Source organism: Heptranchias perlo, chromosome 38 (genome assembly GCF_035084215.1).
Source record: "Heptranchias perlo isolate sHepPer1 chromosome 38, sHepPer1.hap1, whole genome shotgun sequence".
Classification (NCBI taxonomy): Eukaryota; Metazoa; Chordata; class Chondrichthyes; order Hexanchiformes; family Hexanchidae; genus Heptranchias; species Heptranchias perlo.
In genome coordinates this window covers 6401517-6422576 of record NC_090362.1, presented here as the reverse complement: position 1 = coordinate 6422576, position 21060 = coordinate 6401517, and the positions used below count along the sequence as shown (strand labels likewise).

The following is a 21060-nucleotide window of genomic DNA, read 5'->3' as shown; positions in this document are numbered from 1 at the left end:
ACCAATCCTCCACCCATGCCAGAATATTACCCCCAATCCAGTGATTCTTTATCTTGAGCAATAATCTTTTATGTGGCACCTTGTCGAATGCCTTCTGGAAGTCTAAATACACTACGTCCACTAGTTCCCCTTTATCCACCCTGTACGTTGTGTCCTCAAAGAACTCAAGCAAATTTGTCAGACATGACTTCCCCTTCATAAAGCCATGCTGACTTTGTCCTGCGACCTCGGCCCCTCTGTTGCCCTCCTCCACCCACTGCTGTTCTCCTGATCTTTGTTATGCACCTCTGGTGCGCCTGCAGATCCCAACACAGCACAACGTGGCTGCCGTGGATGGTCATTTAACTCAAATGTCCTGTGGAATACATCCATTGCATCCCTATCCTGATCTTGTCAGTTTGAGAAGCTCTCACGTTTCGTTAAAGATGTCTCAACACAAGAACTCTCAGCCTCAACAAAGAATTTTCAGGGGTAAATTTTAACGATGAGCCCGGAAGAGAGCTGGGGGTGTGGAGGAATTTCCGGACGGGAAATCCGGAAGTATGGATTTCCCAGACTTCCGTACGATTTTGACATAAGGACATCTTTCAGTTTTTTAAAGTAGGTTTCCTGCCCGACAGCTGGCCAGATTGACAGACTAGCTGTCAGTCGGACTGGAGAGCAGCCAGGATGCGGATGCCAGCAGATAAGTCTTAGATTGGCAGTGGGGCAGGGGAGGGGTCAGGTTGGATCGGACAGGGGAGGTCAGCCATCATCGGGGTTGGCGTTCATCGGGGGGTGGGGGGTCGGACATTGGGGGCTGCCATGGTTTAGTGGGAGAGGACATCTGGGGGTGGAGGTGTTTTGAGATCATGTTGGAGGTGTCGGAGACTGTGGGGGTGTATGTCGTCGAGAGGTCGTGGGGGGTGGGGGGGGAGTTTTGGAGATCGTGGGTGGGGGGGGCGGGGAGTGTTCGGAGATCGTATTGGGGGTGTCAGAGAACGTGTTGGGGGTATGCCAGGGTCGCAGATCATGGGGGGGGGCAGGGCACGATCGGACATGGGGGGGTAGTCGAACATTTGGGGGTGGACGGGCGGTCGGACATGGGGGATTGGTTGGATGTGGGGGTCAGTCGGACATGGGCGGGGGGAGGAGTTTGGTCGATTGCATGTGTGGGATCGAGGCAGGTAGGTTTGTTGAGGCAATAAAAGCACTTACCTGTTGTTCCGAGCCTTCACGCCTCCTCTTATGTGGCATGAAGCAGAAGGCTCGGGAGTCCCGGCCCCGGGGCGGGTTAATGTTAAAAATGCTGTTAAAATGGAGGCCCACAGCCTACTTAAAAGAGTTTACTGTCCGACCCACTTCCTGCAGGCGGGTTGGTCACCCGCCCCTCGACCTGTTTCCGTTAAAACTGCAAATGGGCGGGTTGGAGGCGAGTTGGGGTTGGGTTTTACTTTTTTTTTTACAATTTATACCTTCCCACTCACCCCCAACCCACCCATTCTTGGAGTTAAAATTTACCCCTCAGTCTGAACACAAAAACTCTCAGCCAAAAGTTTACCTGAGGGAACTGAGGGACCAACTGCAATACCTGAGCTTTTATTGAGATGGATCAATCACAGGTTTAAAAGCCCCAATCAACTTCGGCTGAATTTCCGTTTCACTGGCGATGTTCAGAATCCCTGGGAAATCCGTCAGGAGACATTAAATTGGTTTATGTTTAAGGATCAATTAAAACAAACCTATCTCAACGATCTTAATTCACGCGCCAACTACCCGTCCGCCGGCAGTATTTGGGTTTCGGCTGTGCCAAACCTGGGAGTGAGCGCATTGGAGCAGGTTTGCGGTCGCGCTATCAAAATCAAAGAATTTCACTACCCACCAATCCACCCACTCTTGGGTTTAAAACTACCCCCTTAGTCTCAGTCAACTGTTCTATTTCCAAATATGCAAAAGTTAGTTGCCTTAATGAACTGAAATTATCCATCAAGGGAATATCTTGGATTGGAGCTCTCTTCCTTAGTTGCTCACTGCAGCTTACCTATACATGACCTTCCATCCACAGATACTTCGTGGCCCTCAGGACAGACACACTGGAAACTTCCATCTGTATTCTCACAGGTACCGCCACGACACAGAAGATGATTTCGTTCACATTCATTAATGTCTGAAATTACAGAATATTTGTTGAGGTTTACAGCATACAAAGATTGAGTACACGGCACATTAGGACTGTAAATCACAAACTGTGTTTATAGCACTAGTGACTTCTCAAATGTTCCTATAGCAGCTTTAACCTCAAGTGTGTGTATCTGGAAAAGAACTGCTGTGATCTTTATGTGTATCAGCATTGTAAACACATTTGTCTTGAATGCATTTACATGCCATTACAAATATTACCATATAAATTCCTCCCCATGACATAAGCTTTTCCTTTAATATGATTACCAGGATAAGTGTCCCAACTTTGACAGATTTCCAAGGATACCCTCTTGGCCTCAACTCACACCAGCCCACAACCTTCATAGCTCAGTGTTTCCGGGAAGCAGTGGGGGTTATTGGGAATTGAGGTAGGGGAAACCATCATGCTATGTTTCAGCACCTAGCCTCAGAAACACAGTAAAGATGAATGCCCTGCCATGGTAAGTTTTTTTTTAAAAATTGCTCCGTAAAATAAGTTAAAAAAAATTATTGATAGAACCATCTTTTTAGACAAGTAATTCAATAACTCCATTGCATTTGCTTTAAATCAATGTTTTGACGCGGACACGGCCAGTTTTTTTAAAACAAAAAAAGCAAGAGTCAGCTTCAACATATTTGCCGACAACACCTGATTTTAACTCTCCATCACTATCAACTCCAAAGCTGTTGCTACCCTTTCTTACTATCTATCTGACACTAAATCGCAGACAAATAAAAATTTCCATCAGTTTAAGTCTGGTAAAACTGAAGTCGTCCATCTTGACTCCTTCCACCACCTACATGCTTCATACCCCAACTCCATCATTCTCCCTCAGCTGCCCTCTTCAATTAAAACCCATGGTGCATAATCTTGTGGACTTACTCCCCTAACTCTTCCCCACTGCTGCTAATCCATGATTTCCTTTCCAAAGATTGTTTCTCGAAAGCTCTACTTACTGGCCTCCTGTTGACTGTGGCCAAAATCTATTGGTTTCTGCTGCTTCAGCAAATTAACTTCAAGATCTTCATCCTCACATCTCTCCAGGACCTTACTTCACCCTCTGAATGATCTTCTCCAGCCATACACCCGTCCCCCAATCTGCACTACTCCAGAATACTGTTTGTCCCTGCTCTATGCCTCACCATCAGAAGTTGATCATTCAATCACAATGCCCTGCTCTCTGGAATTCTCTCTCAAAATCACTTTGCTTTGTTACCTTCCTCCCTGCCTTCAAAAGTCACCTCTTTACTTTGTGAAGCACTCCTTAACATGAGCTCTATATAAATGAAAGTTGTTGGCTTCTTATTTGGGTATGGTTCCATTAGCACCAATGGCCCTCTGGCACTTTGTTCAGGCTGTCATTATTCATGTGTGAGCCTTTATGGGAAATGTTATCAGGCTATTCAAGCATGGGGGCATCACAACCAAGTTCTGCCTGCATAACATCCAAATGTGTGAACTTCCAGCAACGGAAGCTGGACTGTGATCAGTAGTTGGAACTGTGGCCAATTTTTGTCCAAATTTAAGGGCATTTATAATACAGACAGGTAAATAGATAGGCACACACAACCCACCTCAGACAAAGACAGAAGGAAAGACAATGACAAACAATGAGGCACAGAGCAAGGTAGGTATCATAAATATATGTTTTGTGGTACTTAAAGCTCAAGTTATACTGAAACCGTTCCAGAACTATGAAAATGTTGGCCAGTCAAATATAACATGCTTTCCCCTTTGAGAAATGCTTCATCTTATTCTTTGATATTATGCACCAGCTGCAGCATAACTATGATGTAAACTTGATAATGATCAATTAACTTCTCAACAGTTAACACCCCATGACCAGCAGTGTTAATCTGCTTGCTATTTTCCAAGAGAAAATTAGACTATTGCACGGAACACACAGTGGACCAACTATTTAAAAAAATTATTTTCTCCCTTCCCTCTCCAAATCATGAATCATTTGTATTTGGGTTTGGCAGATGGGCAACCTGCAATCAGGTCTTTACCAATGGTGCTCTGAAATCAGGCTCTTGGAATTGCACAAGATCGATACAATGTGACTTACTCTCCCATTTTATAGGGAAACAATTCAATTGGGTCTCCCCAATCTGGCGAGGATTAGATGGAGAACTCAGAGGGTGGAGGTCGAGGCAGCAAATCTATGCTCTAACAGTTTGTGGTGCAGTGCATTACTTATCCAATGCACTACACCACTGATACAGTGGCTAACGCGGACATCATCACTTCAGGCAACAAAGGAATATGTATATGTAACAAATGTATTTTACAGTATTCGAAACAGAAATTGAATCCTTCAGAATCAATGTTATGAATTTTTTTTGTTGGTTAAGAAAATATTATACTGATGCTACAGGCATTCAGTGGTACGCTAGTTTCCTGTAACATTCAGATATATAACTGATCAGTTGTGTTACCGTTTTCTCTAATTTGTAACATACCCATGCAGTTCTTCATCATCATAAATCCACTTTCATATCCTTCAAAGCATTCACAATCAAAACTTCCAGGTGTGTTAACACAAGTTCCAGGACCACAAAGGTCAGGAGAGATGCGACACTCATCAATATCTGTAATAAAAAATAAATTCTTCAGCAGAGGATAAAACAATACAACTTACATCCTGGAGGATGTAAGCACACTTTCTTTTAAAGCATGGTTAGATTCAGTAAATATTGTAACTTTCTGTTAATTCTTGATTAAAATGTTTGATTGTAGCTTTTGAGGATTGAAATCCATCTTTGCAGCTATTTTTTAAAACAGCCCATATAAGAAATTGAAACAATTGCATTAGCCAGTGGGCACAGAAGTATTTCATCCCCAAATGTTTCAAGGTTATTAGACGTCAAATTACATCTTAAAAATAACTGCGGTTTTATTCAGAAAATGGTCCTTAATATTCTAAGGCAAGTTGTTACGATTTCAAATAAAAATCTGTTTTCTATGGAAAACAAGATTAGGCCACTGCTGACAATAAACCAAGGCTGAGGCTAGCTGTCACAGTGACATAAAATCTTGGACTATAATCAGATTATTCACTTTGAATTTAAATTATTCCAAATGTGTTTCTTCCTACAATGGCTATTTTTCAAGTTTTATTTATTATTATATGCACAGTAAAACAGATGCCTTGAAATTACACAGTAGGATTCAAGTGAATTTAAGCTTAGGCTTAAAGTTTCCAAGGCCATGACACACTGAGCAACCTTGCGCGTTGGAAAACAGTGGCAGCAGTGATATCTGTTATGGGCTGGCACCAGCAGTGAGGCTGATTGCCACTGGTGTGCATTTGGAAAATTTTAACTTTTAACGCATTTGTATGAAATTCCTTCCCTTGCTATTTTAACAGAAACATCAACCCATTTTAAATAGAGGAGGAAATAATTTTGTAATACTCTAAGGCCTAGAAATTTATTTGCGACTGCCTGCAGGTTCTTTGAGCCGGAATGGGTAGGTCTGAGGCCCACCTGATATTGGACTGGTGGGGGGGGAAGCGACTGGGAGGGAGAGGATCGATCGGGACTGGGGGGTGATCGCAACATTGGGCCCTGGACACCTATTTTTGGACACCTGAAAAACAGGTGTGGTGCCATCGAATTTCTAGGCCTGTGTTTGTATGCTAGCATCTCACAGTATAATTTCAACATCAGAATATTGGAACAAAATAAAGTGATCTAAAGGCAATATTAATGACAACGCATGAGTACACTGAGGATCTTACCATGCCTGTAATTGAGTTAGCATTTGGTTTCACTTTGTGAGGTACTCCCCCCTCCTAAGTTGGTTATTACTTCCTGAAGTGCTGATACTCACTGGTGTGGTGAGGAAAATGCTGACATACCTGTACAGTTTCTTTCTTCTGAGTCGAGGGCAAAGCCACCATTACACCTGCATCTAAAGCTTCCAATAGTGTTTCTGCACTTCCCATTGCTACAGATACCGGGGATTGTCCTGCATTCATTGATATCTAAAAAAAAATCATGAGTAATTTTTATTTTTAGTGACATCAATTTTAGTTCAACATCAGGCAAGGCTTTGCACCAACAAAAACATTACTTGCTTAAGCATTATTATACTTTGAAGTCTGATGCTGAAACAAAAGATTTTGTCTCCCTTTTTATATAGAAGAAAACGTGAATGAGCAGTTTATTTCTCCATCAGAGATCAACTTTCCACTGACATTAACGCTAACATAACCCAGGGTTTGCTTCTGCATTCCTTTACTCTGAATAAAATTAAAAATGCTGGATAGTGCAGAGGTGAGGGATTGAAGGGCCGCATTTTGCTCTGCAGGACACACATAATGGGTTGAAATTTTAATATCTGCTTTCTTATTATGTTGGTAAGGGCACTGTGTAGAACTCCTATCTGCTTCTTTAACAAAGTCGACCCATGTGCTGGACTAATAACTTTGTTAAAATAGTATCATGTAACTTTATACAAACATCTGAATCAGCTCAGTTACAACCCCAATGTGTTTACGTGTTTACACAAGGCGTATACTGCGAAAATCAGCCGTACCATATAAGAAGAACACTCAGGCATAGATATTGATTTCTTTGCAGAATGTGTCTAGTATTTCTGTGTTTACATGGCTTTTATTTTGCAGTTAATAAAACAATATTACTCTTTTAAGATCTTTACAATAATTATTTGACAGGTGTTACTTTTAATATTATACAAACACTCGGAGACAAATCTTAACCTAACCCATCGAATCTGATCCGTCAGTTTTAAGAGCATAAGAAATAGGAGGAGTAGGCCAAACGGCCCCTTGAGCCTGTTCAAACATACAATCAGATCATGGCTGAACTTCAATTTCAACTCCAGTTTACCACCCGATCCTCATATCCCTTGATTCCCCTAGAGTCCAAAAATCTATTTCTCAGCCTTGAATATACTCAATATGCGCATCCACAGCGCTCTGGGGTAGTGAATTCCAAAGATTCACAACCCCCGAGTGAAGAAATTCCTCCTCATCTCAGTCTTAAATGGCCGAACCCTTATCCTGCGACTATGCCCCCTAGTTCTAGACTCTACAGCCAGGGGAAACAACCTCTCAGCATCTACACTGTCAAGCCCCCTCAGAATCTTAAATGTTTCAAAGAGATCACCTCTCATTCTTTTAAACTCCAGAGAGTATTGACCCATTCTACACAACCCCTCCTCATAGGAGAACCCTATCATTCCAGGAATCAATCTAGTGAACCTTCGTTGCTCCGCCACTAAGGTGAGTATATCCTTCCTTAGATAAAGAGACTAAAACTGTACACAGTACTCCAGGTGAGGTCTCACCAAAGCCCTGTACAATTGTAGTAAGACTTCCTTACTCTTGTACTCCAACCCCCTTGCAATAAAGGCCAACTTGCCATTTGCTTTCCTAATTGCTTGCTGTACCTGCATGCTAACATTTAGGGCTCGATTTTCGCGTCGGGTTACCTGCGGGTTTCCAGCGGGGGGGCCCCGAAAATCCCGATATCCGGTCGCGTGACCGGGTCGCGCGCGCAAGCCCCGCTGGTGGGAATCCCGCAGGCAATTAAAGCCAGCGGGGTTCCACTTGCGAGTACTTACCTTGCTTGTTGAGGTCAGTTAATGAGCTGAAGCAGCTGTCAAAAGAGAAAGTGTGGGATTTTGGGTTCAAGGCAGTGAGTTTCCCACACTGGGGGAAACAGTCTCTCTCCAACCAGGCGTGTTGCAGCCAGCAGCCTGTGGCAGGTGCCAAGGTGCACTCCACGGGGGAGAGCCCTCACCCACGCAGGAGGTCACAGCGTCACATAGGGCAACCCCTGCCCTCCACCACCCCCCGCCAAGCCAGAGGACAGACAGACACGAAACCGCAGCCCGAGTGCGAGGAACCACCCACCTACCCTGCACAACCCCTCAGACCAACACCTGCCAGATGGGTGGTGCGTGGACACCCTCGGATGACGAACAGCATGACCAGCCCCAGCAGCCTCGCAGTCCACGCCGTCCGCCGCAGAGACGTGGAGCCCCCCAACACGGTGTTGTTGCACGCCCACCTGCACAGCAGGAGGGAGGGCTACCGCAGGGAGAGACGCATCGCAGAGGGCACTACCCTCGCCGCAGGGTCCACAGACCGAGGCGCAGCTCCCCGGACCTCTCCGAGCAGCAGTGCACAGGGAGGCGCAGATTCGCTCGACATGTAGTCATGGAGATCTGCAGGCTCTTTCATGCCGAGCTGCTCCTGGCTGGCCCCAGCACCAACTGCTTACCTGTCGCTGTCAAAGTCACCACTGCCCTCCACAACTTCTCCTCCGCATCCTTCCAGGGTGCAGCCGGCTACACCGCCGATGTCTCTCAGTCGTCTGCGCGGAAGAGCCCTGCAAATACACCTGCACCTACTCTGCAGTAACACGATGGGTGGCATCAGTGGTGGGTCCTCATAGTGATACCCAGGAGCGGGCATTATTGGACACAACGGACAGGATTCGCGGAGACATGGCAGTGGTGGTGTCAATATAATGTGTGCTGTTTGTTGCTCTGAAATTCAATATAGGTAACACCCGAGACAAACCCTCAGACACCCTTGTGCACCCCCTTCATGCTCACGACACGTTTGCCTTACGCTGCCTACTGCACATATGTGATGCATGCCCTGTGGCTGCAGCACAGGTGGTGGCAGGTTGAGTGAGGCTGGCCGTGAGGGAGATGCACGAGAGGTTGAGTATGGGATGGAGCAATGAGATTGTATGAGGATTGGGTCGCGTGTTAGTGGCAGGATGAGTACTGGCGAGGTGAGTAGGTGGAGGTAAGATGAGGATGGGGTTTGAGTGGGTATGAAGGGTGATGTGACAGAGTAGTGTTGGCGGTGCCGAAGGAGATGTGGGGTGGGGGCAGTGTTGTGGCAGACGGAGTGTAGGGGAAAGACTTCGTGTTCTCACTGTGGCTGACCTACTGCGGTCAATGCAGCGCCTCCTGCACTGTATGCAGGTGGGCGATATGTTGGTGGCGCAGGTGACCCCCTCTGCCACCTCGAGCCAGGCCTTCTTGGTGGCAGAGGCAGGACGCTTCCTCCCGCACGCCGGGGGGAAGATCTGTGTCCTCCCCCTCCTCCTCACCCCATCTGATGATACCTAGGGTGAGGCATCATTAAACTGGGAGCAGCCTTCCCCCTGGGCTGCTCCATGCTGCAATTTGTCCCATTGGTTGCAGCATCTGTCAGTGGAGGACTGCCCCTTTAACTAGAGAGCCTCCAGCTGACAGATCGTAGTGCGCATGCGCAGCCCGCCCGACGCGCAGACCAGCGCCGTGGACCCCGGAGGAGCAGGTAATTGATTCCTATTAGTGTGTTGCCTGCTACGATCGCGCGGGCAACCCACTAATTTCGCCGAGCGTGTTGACCATGCTCCCGGAGGACCACCCGCTGGGAACCCGCAGGCCTGCTAAATTCGAGCCCTTAGTGTTCCTTGTACCAGGACACCAACATTTAATAGTTTCTCACCATTTAAAAAATATTCTGCTTTTCTATTCTTCCCACAAAAGTGAATAACCTCACATTTCCCCACATTATACTCCATCTGCCACCTTCTTGCCCACTCACTTAACCTGTCTATATCCCTTCACAGACTCTTTGGGCTCGATATCACCATGGCGGCGGGTTCGCAGCGGGTGGTTGATTGGGCGCGTGGGTAACGTGCCCGGTGAAATCAGTCTGCTCCGGACGCAATCGCAGGCTAATTGGATCCACTTACCTGCTCTTCCGGGTTCCCCGCTGCTAAGCTGCGCGGCGGGCGGACTGCGCATGCGCATGCGCAGTAAGGTCTGTCAGCTGGAGGAGCCCTATTTAAAAGGGCAGTCCTCCACTGACTGATGCTGCAAGAAATAGGAAAAATTACAGCATGGAGCAGCCCAGGGGGAAGGCTGCTCCCAGGTTTAATGATGCCTCACTCCAGCTCTTATTGGATGGGGTGAGGAGGAGGGGGAGGACAGAGATCTTCCCCCCGGCGGGCGGGAGGAAGCGGCCTGCCTCTGCCACCAAGAAGGCATGGCTCGAGGTGGCAGAGGAGGTCACCTGCACCAACAACATATCGCTCACCTGCATACGGTGCATTGGCGCTTCAATGACCTTTGTAGGTCAGCCAAAGTGAGTACACTTACTCATTCCCCTACACTCTGTCTGCCACATCACCGCCCCCACCCCACATCTCCTTCTGCACAGCCAACACTACTCTGTCACATCACTCCTCACACCCACTCAAACCTCATCCTCATCTTACCTGCACTTACTCACCTCGCCAGTACTCATCCCACCACTAACACTCAACCCAATCCTCATACAATCTCATGGCTCCATCTCATACTCACCCTCTCATGCATCTCTTTCACGGTCAGCCTCACTCAACCTGCCACTACCTGCACTGCAGCCACAGGGCATGCATCACATATGTGCAGTAGGAAGCGTAAGGCAAACGTGTCGTGAGCATAAAGGGGATGCACAAGGGTGTTTGAGGGTTTGTCATGGTTTTTACTTATATTTAATTTCTGATCAACTCACATTACATATTATATTGGCACCACTACTGCCATGTCTTTGCGAATCTTGTTTGGTTTGTGCAATAATGTCCTTTCCTGAGGATCACAATGAAGACCCACAACTGATGCCACCCATTGTGTCACTGCAGAGTGGGTGTAGGTGTATTTGCAGGGTTCTTTTGTGCAGACGACTGAGAGACGTCGGTGATGTCCCCAGTGGCACCCTGGAAGGATGCGGAGGAGAAGTTGTTGAGGGCAGTGGTGACTTTGACAGCGACAGGTAAGAAGATGGTGCTCGGGCCAGCCGGGAGCAGCTCAGCATGAAGGAGGCTGCAGATGTCCACGGCTACATGTCGAGTGACTCTGAGCCTCCGTGTCCACAGCTCCTCAGAGAGGTCCAGGAAGCTGAGCCTCGGTCTGTGGACCCTGTGACGAGGGTAGTGCCCTCTGCGACGCATCTCTCTCTGCCGTTGCCCTCCCTCCTGCTATGCAGGTGGATGTGTCACAGCACTGTGTTGTGGAGCTCCGCGTGTCAGAGGTGGACGCCGTGGCCGGCGAGGCTGGTGATGCTGTTCGCCCTCCGAGGAGGTCATGACTGCAGCTATGGCAGCCCCCCTCCGGAAGATGTACATCTGAGGGGGTCCACAAGGTAGGTAAATGTGTCTGGACACCGGGGTAAGTGTGCAAGTTGGTGAATTTTGTTGTTTGGAGGAGGGTGGGGGAGGCCAAACTTTGTCCAAAGTGACAGAGTGGCCTCCTGCAATGAGTGAGGGTCTCCTCCCCCACCCCACCTGTCAAATGGACCTTTGCAGCTGCCACAGGCTGGTGGCTGCAACACGTTCATTTGAACTGGGAGTGTTTCCCCCAGTACAGGAAACAGTCTCAGTCAGTTGCAAAATCCCATCCCTGCTAAAATAACAGGTCAATCAGGTCTACAAACGTAAACAATTTTACAACACCAAGTTATAGTCCAGCAATTTTATTTTAAATTCACAAGCTTTCGGAAGCTTCCTCCTTCGTCAGGTGAACGATGTGAAAATGAAATCCTCGAAATGAAATCGCATTTATAATTCACAGAACAATGCTTGGTGATTACAGACAGTTTTTTCAACTGCCCGTTGCCAAGGCAATCAGTGTGCAGACAGACAGGTGTTACCTGCAAGGTCTCCGAATATACAAATCACCAAAAAAAAAACAAACAAAAAAAAAAGAGATAGAGAGGTAGAAACATAGAAAAGACAGCAACTGACCCGTTATATTAAAAACAGATAACATTTGTTCGCTGGTGGGGTAACGTGTAGCGTGACATGAACCCAAGATCCCGGTTGAGGCCGTCCTCATGGGTGCGGAACTTGGCTATCAATTTCTGCTCGACGATTTTGCGTTGTCGTGTGTCTCGAAGGCCGCCTTGGAGTACGCTTACCCGAAGGTCGGTGGATGAATGTCCATGACTGCTGAAGTGTTCCCAGACTGGGAGGGAACCCTCCTGTTTGGCGATTGTTGCGCGGTGTCCGTTCATCCGTTGTCGCAGCGTCTGCATGGTCTCACCAATGTACCATGCTCTGGGGCATCCTTTCCTGCAACGTATGAGGTAGACAACGTTTGCCGAGTCACAGGAGTATGAACCATGCACCTGGTGGGTGGTGTCCTCTCGTGTGATGGTGGTATCTGTGTCGATGATCTGGCACGTCTTGCAGAGGTTACCGTGGCAGGGTTGTGTGGTGTCGTGGACGCTGTTCTCTTGAAAGCTAGGTAATTTGCTGCGAACGATGGTCTGTTTGAGGTTGGGTGGCTGTTTAAAGGCGAGTAGTGGAGGTGTGGGGATGGCCATAGCGAGGTGTTTGTCCTCACTGATGACATGTTGAAGGCTGCGGAGAACATGGCGTAGTTTCTCCGCTCAGGGGAAGTACTGGACGACAAAGGGTACTCTGTTGGTTGCGTCCCGTGTTAGTCTCCTAAGGAGGTCTATGCGATTTTTTGCTGTGGCCCGTCGGAACTGTCGATCGATGAGTCGAGCGTCATATCCCGTTCTTACTAGGGCGTCTTTCAGCGTCTGTAGGTGTCCATCGCGTTCCTCCTCGTCTGAGCAGACCCTGTGTATTCGCAGGGCCTGTCCATAGGGGATGGCCTCTTTGACGTGGTTAGGGTGGAAGCTGGAAACGTGGAGCATCGTGAGGTTGTCCGTGGGCTTGCGGTAGAGTGAGGTGCTGAGGTGCCCGTCTTTGATGGAGATTCGTGTGTCCAAGAAAGAAACTGATTCTGAGGAGTAGTCCATGGTGAGCTTGATGGTGGGATGGAACTTGTTGATGTTATCGTGTAGTCTCTTTAGTGATTCCTTGCCGTGGGTCCATAGAAAGAAAATGTCGTCGATGTATCTGGTGTATAGCGTTGGTTGGAGGTCTTGTGCAGTGAAGAAGTCCTGCTCGAACTTGTGCATGAAAATGTTGCCGTATTGGGGTGCGAATTTGGTCCCCATGGCTGTTCCGTGTGTTTGGGTAAAGAACTGGTTATCGAAGGTGAAGACATTGTGATCCAGGATGAAGCGGATGAGTTGTAGGATGGCGTCCGGAGATTGGCTGTTGTTGGTGTTGAGTATTGATGCTGTCGCAGCGATGCCGTCATCGTGGGGGATACTGGTGTATAGTGCCGAGACGTCCATCGTGGTGAGAAGTGTTCCTGGTTCAACTGGTCCGTGGGTACTGAGTTTTTGTAGGAAGTCTGTAGTGTCGCGACAGAAGCTGGGGGTTCCCTGTACGATGGGTTTCAGGATGCCCTCGATGTATCCAGAGAGGTTCTCACACAGGGTTCCGTTGCCTGATACGATAGGACGTCCGGGTGTGTTGGCTTTGTGTATCTTTGGGAGGCAGTAGAAGTCTCCCACGCGGGGAGTACGTGGGATGAGAGTGCGTGGGATGCTTTGAAGGTCTGGATCGAAGGTCTTGATCAGTTTGTTGAGCTGGTGGGTGTGTTCTTTGGTCGGGTCTGCGGGTAACCGTCTGTAGTGTTCCTGGTTGTCCAGTTGTCCGTATGCTTCTTTGCAATAGTCCGTTCTGTTCTGTATGACTATCGCTCCTCCTTTGTCCGCTGGTTTGATGACGATGTTGCGGTTGGTCTTGAGAGCGTTGATGGCGTTGCGTTGTGCTCGGGTGACATTCTGTACTGTCTTCTGAGTGCGGCTGATGAATCTGGCATTGACGCATTTCCTGACAGCTTGAGCATACATGTCCAGCTGAGGGCAGCGACCCTCCGGAGGAGTCCAGTTTGACTCTTTCCTCTTCGGTTGCTGTACCGCGGATCCCTCTGTCTGCTGTTCCGGATCGTCGATTGTCTCATTGGGTTCGCTGCTGAAATCTTGGGGTTTGTGGTCGAATTCCCGGAGCCTCATTCTCCTGATGAATTCCTCTGTGTCCGCCGCGAGACTAGTGGGGTCCATTTTGGTAGTGGGGCAGAAATTGAGCCCTCGGCTGAGAACTTCGATTTCGTCTGGTTGAAAGGTGTGGTCGGACAAATTGACGATGGACTTCCCCAATACGCCAACATTTTCATGCACAAGTTCGAGCAGGACTTCTTCACTGCACAAGACCTCCAATCAACACTATACACCAGATACATTGACGACATTTTCTTTCTATGGACCCACGGCAAGGAATCACTAAAGAGACTACACGATAACATCAACAAGTTCCATCCCACCATCAAGCTCACCATGGACTACTCCTCAGAATCAGTTTCTTTCTTGGACACACGAATCTCCATCAAAGACGGGCACCTCAGCACCTCACTCTACCGCAAGCCCACGGACAACCTCACAATGCTCCACTTTTCCAGCTTCCACCCTAACCACGTCAAAGAGGCCATCCCCTATGGACAGGCCCTGCGAATACACAGGGTCTGCTCAGACGAGGAGGAACGTGATGGACACCTACAGACACTGAAAGACGCCCTAGTAAGAACGGGATATGACGCTCGACTCATCGATCGACAGTTCCGAAGGGCCACAGCAAAAAATCGCATAGACCTCCTCAGGAGACGAACACGGGACGCAACAAACAGTACTTTGTCGTCCAGTACTTCCCCGGAGCGGAGAAACTACACCATGTTCTCCGCAGCCTTCAACATGTCATCAATGAGGACAAACACCTCGCTATGGCCATCCCCACACCTCCACTACTCGCCTTTAAACAGCCACCCAACCTCAAACAGACCATCGTTCGCAGCAAATTACCTAGCTTTCAAGAGAACAGCGTCCACGTCACCACACAACCCGGCCACGGTAACCTCTGCAAGACGTGCCAGATCATCGACACAGATACCACCATCACACGAGAGGACACCACCCACCAGGTGCATGGTTCATACTCCTGTGACTCGGCCAACATTGTCTACCTCATACGTTGCAGGAAAGGATGCCCCAGAGCATGGTACATTGGCGAGACCATGCAGACGCTGCGACAACGGATGAACGGACACCGCGCAACAATCGCCAAACAGGAGGGTTCCCTTCCAGTCTGGGGAACACTTCAGCAGTCATGGACATTCATCCACCGACCTTCGGGTAAGCGTACTCCAAGGCGGCCTTCGAGACATACGACAACGCAAAATCGTCGAGCAGAAATTGCTAGCCAAGTTCCGCACCCATGAGGACGGCCTCAACCGGGATCTTGGGTTCATGTCACGCTACACGTTATCCCACCAGCGAACAAATGTTATCTGTTTTTAATATAACGGGTCAGTTGCTGTCTTTTCTATGTTTCTACCTCTCTATCTCTGTTTTTTTTTTGTTTGTTGTTTTTTTTGGTGATTTGTATATTCTGAGACCTGGCAGGTAACACCTGTCTGTCTGCACACTGATTGCCTTGGCAACGGGCAGTTGAAAAAACTGTCTGTAATCACCAAGCACTGTTCTGTGAATTATAAATGCGATTTCATTTTGAGGATTTCATTTTCACATCGTTCACCTGATGAAGGAGGAAGCCTCCGAAAGCTTGTGAATTTAAAATAAAATTGCTGGACTATAACTTGGTGTTGTAAAATTGTTTACAATTGTCAACCCCAGTCCATCACCGGCATCTCCACATCAGGTCTACAAACAACCTGAAGTACCTGTTCAAGTACTTTAAGTGGCACCCCGCCAGCTTCAATTGCCGGCGGGAGTCCCACGTGCGGGGGCTGCACGCGCATGTGAGCGTGTCAGTGGGGAACCCGGAAATGGGGCGGGTTGGAGCCGGGCTCCCAACACGAACATACCCGATCGCGGGTGCGAAAATCAAGCCCTTTGTGTCCTCCTCACAGCTTAATTTCCCACCTAGTTTTGTATCATCAGCAAACTTGGATACATTACACTCGGTCCCTTCATTTAAGTCATTAATATAGATTGTAAACAGATGTGGCCCAAGCACCGATCCTTGCTTGGTTACTTTTATATTCTATTTTCTCTCTTTTCATCAATTTTTTGGTCATCCTTTGCTAGTTTCTAAATCTCTCCTAATCCTCAGGCTTACTACTCTTCTTGCGGTACCCCGCTAGTTACAGCCTGCCAATCTGAAAATTACCCGTTTATCCCTACTCTCTGTTTTCTGTTTGTTAACCAATCCACTGTCCATGCTAATACGATACCCCCAACCCCATGAGCCCTTTCTTGCATAACAACCTTTTATGTGGCACCTAATCGAATGCCTTTTGAAAATCCAAATAGATTACATCCACTGGTTCCCCCTTATCTACCCTGCTAATTACATCTTCAAAAAAGTCTAATAAATTTGTTAAAATATGATTTCCCTTTCATAAAACCATGTTGACTCTGCCTAATCATATTATGATGTTCTAAGTGCCCTGTTACCACTTCCAGCATGGATTCCAGCATTTTCCCGATGACTGATATCAGGCTAATTGGCCTGTAGTTCCCTATTTTCTCTCTCCCTCTTTTCTTGAATAGCGGGGTTATATTTGCTACCTTCCAATCCACTGGGACCATTCTAGAATTTAGGGAATTTTGGAAGATCATAACCAATGCATCCACTATCTCTGCAGCCACCTTTTAGAACCCTCGGATATAGGCCATCAGGTTGAGGGGATTCAATGGCTTTTCGTCCCCTAAATTTCTCAAGTACTTTTTCTCTACTGATATTAATTACTTTAAGTTCCTCACTCTCATTAGCCCCTTGGTTCCCCACTATTTCTGGTATGCTTTTTGTGTCTTCTACTGTGAAGACAGATACAAAATATTTATTCAATGCATCTGCTATTTCCTGATTCCCCATTATAATTTCTCCTGTCTCATTCTCTAGGGGACCAATGTTTACTTTTGCTAGTCTCTTCTTTTTTACATACTTGTAGAAGCTCTTACAATCCATTTTTCTTTTTCTTGCTTGGTTACTTTTATATTCTATTTTCTCTCTTTTCATCAATTTTTTGGTCATCCTTTGCTAGTTTCTAAATCTCTCCTAATCCTCAGGCTTACTACTCTTCTTGACAACATTATAGGCCTCTTCTTTTAATCTAATACTATCCTTAACTTCTTTAGCTAGCTATGGGTGGATCACTTCTCCCATGGAGTTTTTATTTCTCAATGAAATGTATATTTGTTGAGAATATTGAAATATTTCTTTAAATGTTTGCCATTGTTTTTCAACCGTCATACCCTTTAATTTAATTTCCCAATCTACCTTAGCTAACTCGCCCCTCATAACCATGTAAATGGCTTTATTTAAGTTTAAGACTGTAGTTTTGGCTGTAAGTACGTCACTCTCAAATTCAATGTGAAATTCTATCATATTATGATCACTCTTCCCCAGAGGATCCTTTACTGTGAGATTACTAATTAACCGTGTCTCATTACACAATACAAGATCTAAAATAGCCGGTTCCCTGATTGGTTCCATGACGTATTGCTCTAATGCATTCCATGAACTTGTCTTCCAAATTACCTTTGCCAATATGATTTGCCCAATCTATATGAAGATTGAAGTTCCCTATGATTACTGCATTACCTTTGTTATAAGCTCCTATTATTTCAGGATTAATACTCAGTCCAACGGTATAGCTACCATTAGGGGGCCTATAAACTACTCCCACCAGTGTTTTCTGCCCCTTGTTCTTTCTTATTTCCACCCTTACTGATTCCACTTCCTGGTCTTCTGAGCCCAGATCCTTTCTCACCACTGGTCATAGGTCATTCTTTATTATTAGGGCAATACCCCTCCTTTTCCATTCTGCCTGTCTTTTCTAAACATCATGTACCCTGGAATATTTAGTTCCCAATCTTGGTGTCACTTTGCAACCATGGGCTCAATTTTAAAATGAAAATCCGGGTGCGTTGGGGGCAAAGAAAATCAGAGAAATCCGGAGCTGGCAGGATTCCTGGCTCCAACCCGCTTTAGAACCTGCACGGCCCAGTTCTTGAACCCGGACGTCCCGCCAGCAATTAAAGTCAGCGGGACGATATTTAAACAAGCAAATGTACCCTGAGGTACTTATGGTACTTTATTTTTGGCATATTGGCCACTTAAAAAGATATTGAACTTACCTGGGTGGCTTTCTCACGGCTTCCGATTCACGCCTGGTGAAACCAGGCATGAAGGGCCGGATCAATGAAAAATCAAGTAAATAAATTAAATAAAATTACATTTCCTAAAATAAACATACTTTACAAACTATGTCACCTGCACCCACCCCCCCCGCTCCGAGGTCCAATGTCTCTCCGAAATCTTCTCTCCCCGCCCCCGATGTCTTCTCTCCCCCATCCCCTTCCGATGTCCGATGTCTTCTCCCCCCACCACTCTCTCTTGCAACGGCCGATAAAGTCTCTCTCTTTCTCTCCCCCCACCCCCCTCCCTTTGGATTTGCAGCTCCGGGCGCGAAACCCGGAAGAGGTTTTAATTGGCCTCATTAGGATTGTGATCCCGTCTACTTGCCTTCCGGGTATGACGCCTGCAAATCACTCCCCCCCCCCCCCCACCGCTGCCATCCCTTTCTGCCACACTCTGCTTATCTTTACCCAAACCACTACACTGCTCTGTTGCCTTGACTTTGCTCATTAGATTTCTAAATTTCCCCTCACCGGGTGGTTTAGGTTAAAATTACCTCCTAGGTATCACTTGAGGAAGTGTACTTCACATGTGTCAACTGTGCACGCCTCATGAGCAGTAATACTGCAACAGTATTACAGACTTTCTAACTGAGAGTGAAACGCTTTCCCCTGTCCTGAATCTCTCCATGCCATGCATCAACCCTGCCATGCAGGGCACAATGTTTCTTGGCTCCAGCCAATGTCACTCTAAAACAAGTCTACTAGGAGGTGTGTTACTCTGTCCCTCCCCTCCTGATTTTCTCTCCATTCCTCCCTATGAGGAAACACTTCACTGTCGCATAGCACCTTCCAACAACAACACAGCTGCAAGAATCTGCGTGATGGAACGCAGTCTGCATGATGTGCAGTTGTTTGAGTTTTGGATGGAACATTTTTTCTCTACAATCAGTGATTATTTTTACTGCTGTAAACAGGACAATCTACAATGAAAATAAATAGGGTAATAAATACATCAATACTTATTAGCATTTATAGGCATTTTAATATTAAAAATTCCTACCAATCTGTTTGAAAAATTCAAGTGCATTTCACTGACTTCCCCTCCTCCCCAGAAAAAACATTTTGATGAACCAAAATATTATTGTACTTTTTGTCGATGCAATTAACTCCAGATAAAGCCACAACTGTCTAACTTTATTTTTATATTGCTATTTGTTTAGCTCAGATTCTGGAAGAATAGCTGTACTATACCGGCTCTCATCCTGTTGATAGTTTTTTTGTGAGGTTACAATTCTGCTGTCAGGTAAGGGAGCCATTTAATTGTGTAAGTATTTTGGGATGGGTCACAGGCACTGGGCTCCCAGAATTCGACCTAAACGAGCGTCAGTATAAAAGCAGTTTCAGCCTCGAATTCTAACCACTTCTAGTGTACAAGATTCCTGAGCTAGGCACAACATTAAAATACACATTTGTGTCTTCTCTCAACTCAAATGTTCTTTAATTGTCTGATCTGTAATGTTTTACACATCACATGGGTCAATGCACTGCCAAATTTCACCTAGAAACAGAACATTTGAAAAATCCAATACTCCAATCATTTTGGATATACGTTTTTTTGTTCAGAATGAGTTCATTCAATTAGCTGTGTTACAAGGATTTGCTAGTTGGTGTAATCATCTTTATTTTACAGAAATCTCAATTCATGTGGAATCCAGTTTCAAGTGAAACTTTTCTTGCTAAACTAATTCTGCACTAATCAGGATTCAGAGTCAACAGCAATAGGATTGTGGACAAAGAATTATAAAATCTGTCAAGTTAAATCACACCAGTATCTACAGCGCCACTGTTTCTTTCTCCTCTCCGTGAGGTATGGCCACTTTCAATATTAAGCCTAAATAACTGAGTGTCAAATAGCTATTAAGCCATGGGGAAGACTTATCTTACCCTCAGTCAGGGTTCAAAGAGCCCTTTTAAGCAGGGATCATTACATAGTGAATGAGAACAAGAATGCTGACCAATTTATTTTCTCCGTAATTCGGAGCACCCCACAACTGTCCCAGTTGAAACCTGCTAACTCTGCATAGATCTAGATTCAAACTGGGAACGTCCAGGTTTTAAAACTTCATTCTTGGGAAATGGGGGTCGCTGGCAAGGCCGGCATTTACTGCCCAACTCTAGTTGCCCTGAGGAGAGTTTGTATGGCTCATACCATACAACAGTTCGTTTATTCGCTAAACTATATAAGGATATCCAGCAGTGTTGCTTCTCAGAGCGAGCAAAAATGACAAACTTTAAAATTGTTTCATCTGCATTTTTACTGCAACATTTTTACCTTTGAAAAAAGGTTTCCCATTGGGTTCTCCTCTGCTAGAAAACCCTGGTCCACGTGGGCAGAGAGATTTGAAGTCCTTTGTGCCTTTCTCAGGACATTTTTCGCAATCTGGCCCCCAAGCAGCACCAACAGAACAACAGCAAGCATCAATACGCAATCGGCCTGGTAAAGGTACTGCACATTCATCCTCATCGTATTTCATATAGCAGTGCTCCAAACGAATATCTGGCCAAAATACAATGTAAAGGTGTTTTTAGATACAGAAGTACTGGAAGCAACAAAATAACATTAAAAAAATCACATAAATCTTTGATAAAATTTGTGACTATAACAAATTTTTTTTAAAAACACCAGTAGGCAATGATCCTATCACTCAAGCAGTTGAATATCACTCTTTCATCCAGAAGGTTGCATTTTCAAATCCCAAGGCAGGCTGTCACTTGAAATCTCTGGGCTCAATTTTAACTCCCGGGCAGGAATGCATCAAAGTGATTGGCCAGCCCATCCGGGAGCGGTGGCAGGAAG

At 46.3% G+C, this 21060-nt stretch overlaps 1 protein-coding gene across 2 annotated transcripts in view; it reads right to left on the bottom strand.

The window, feature by feature from the left end:
* Positions 1–21060, bottom strand: part of LOC137304686 (fibrillin-1-like) — a 462162-nt gene that overhangs the window by 139115 nt on the left and 301987 nt on the right. For both annotated transcript variants that reach the window (XR_010958610.1, XM_067973343.1), the window contains exons 24-27: positions 20536–20760; positions 6024–6149; positions 4624–4752; positions 2021–2146 (exon numbers count right to left, since the gene is read on the bottom strand). Coding sequence is in view for 1 of the 2 variants with exons in the window: in XM_067973343.1 (XP_067829444.1) it covers positions 2021–2146; positions 4624–4752; positions 6024–6149; positions 20536–20760 (606 nt within the window). In the remaining variant the exon portion in view is untranslated. The remainder of the gene's footprint in view (positions 1–2020; positions 2147–4623; positions 4753–6023; positions 6150–20535; positions 20761–21060) is intronic.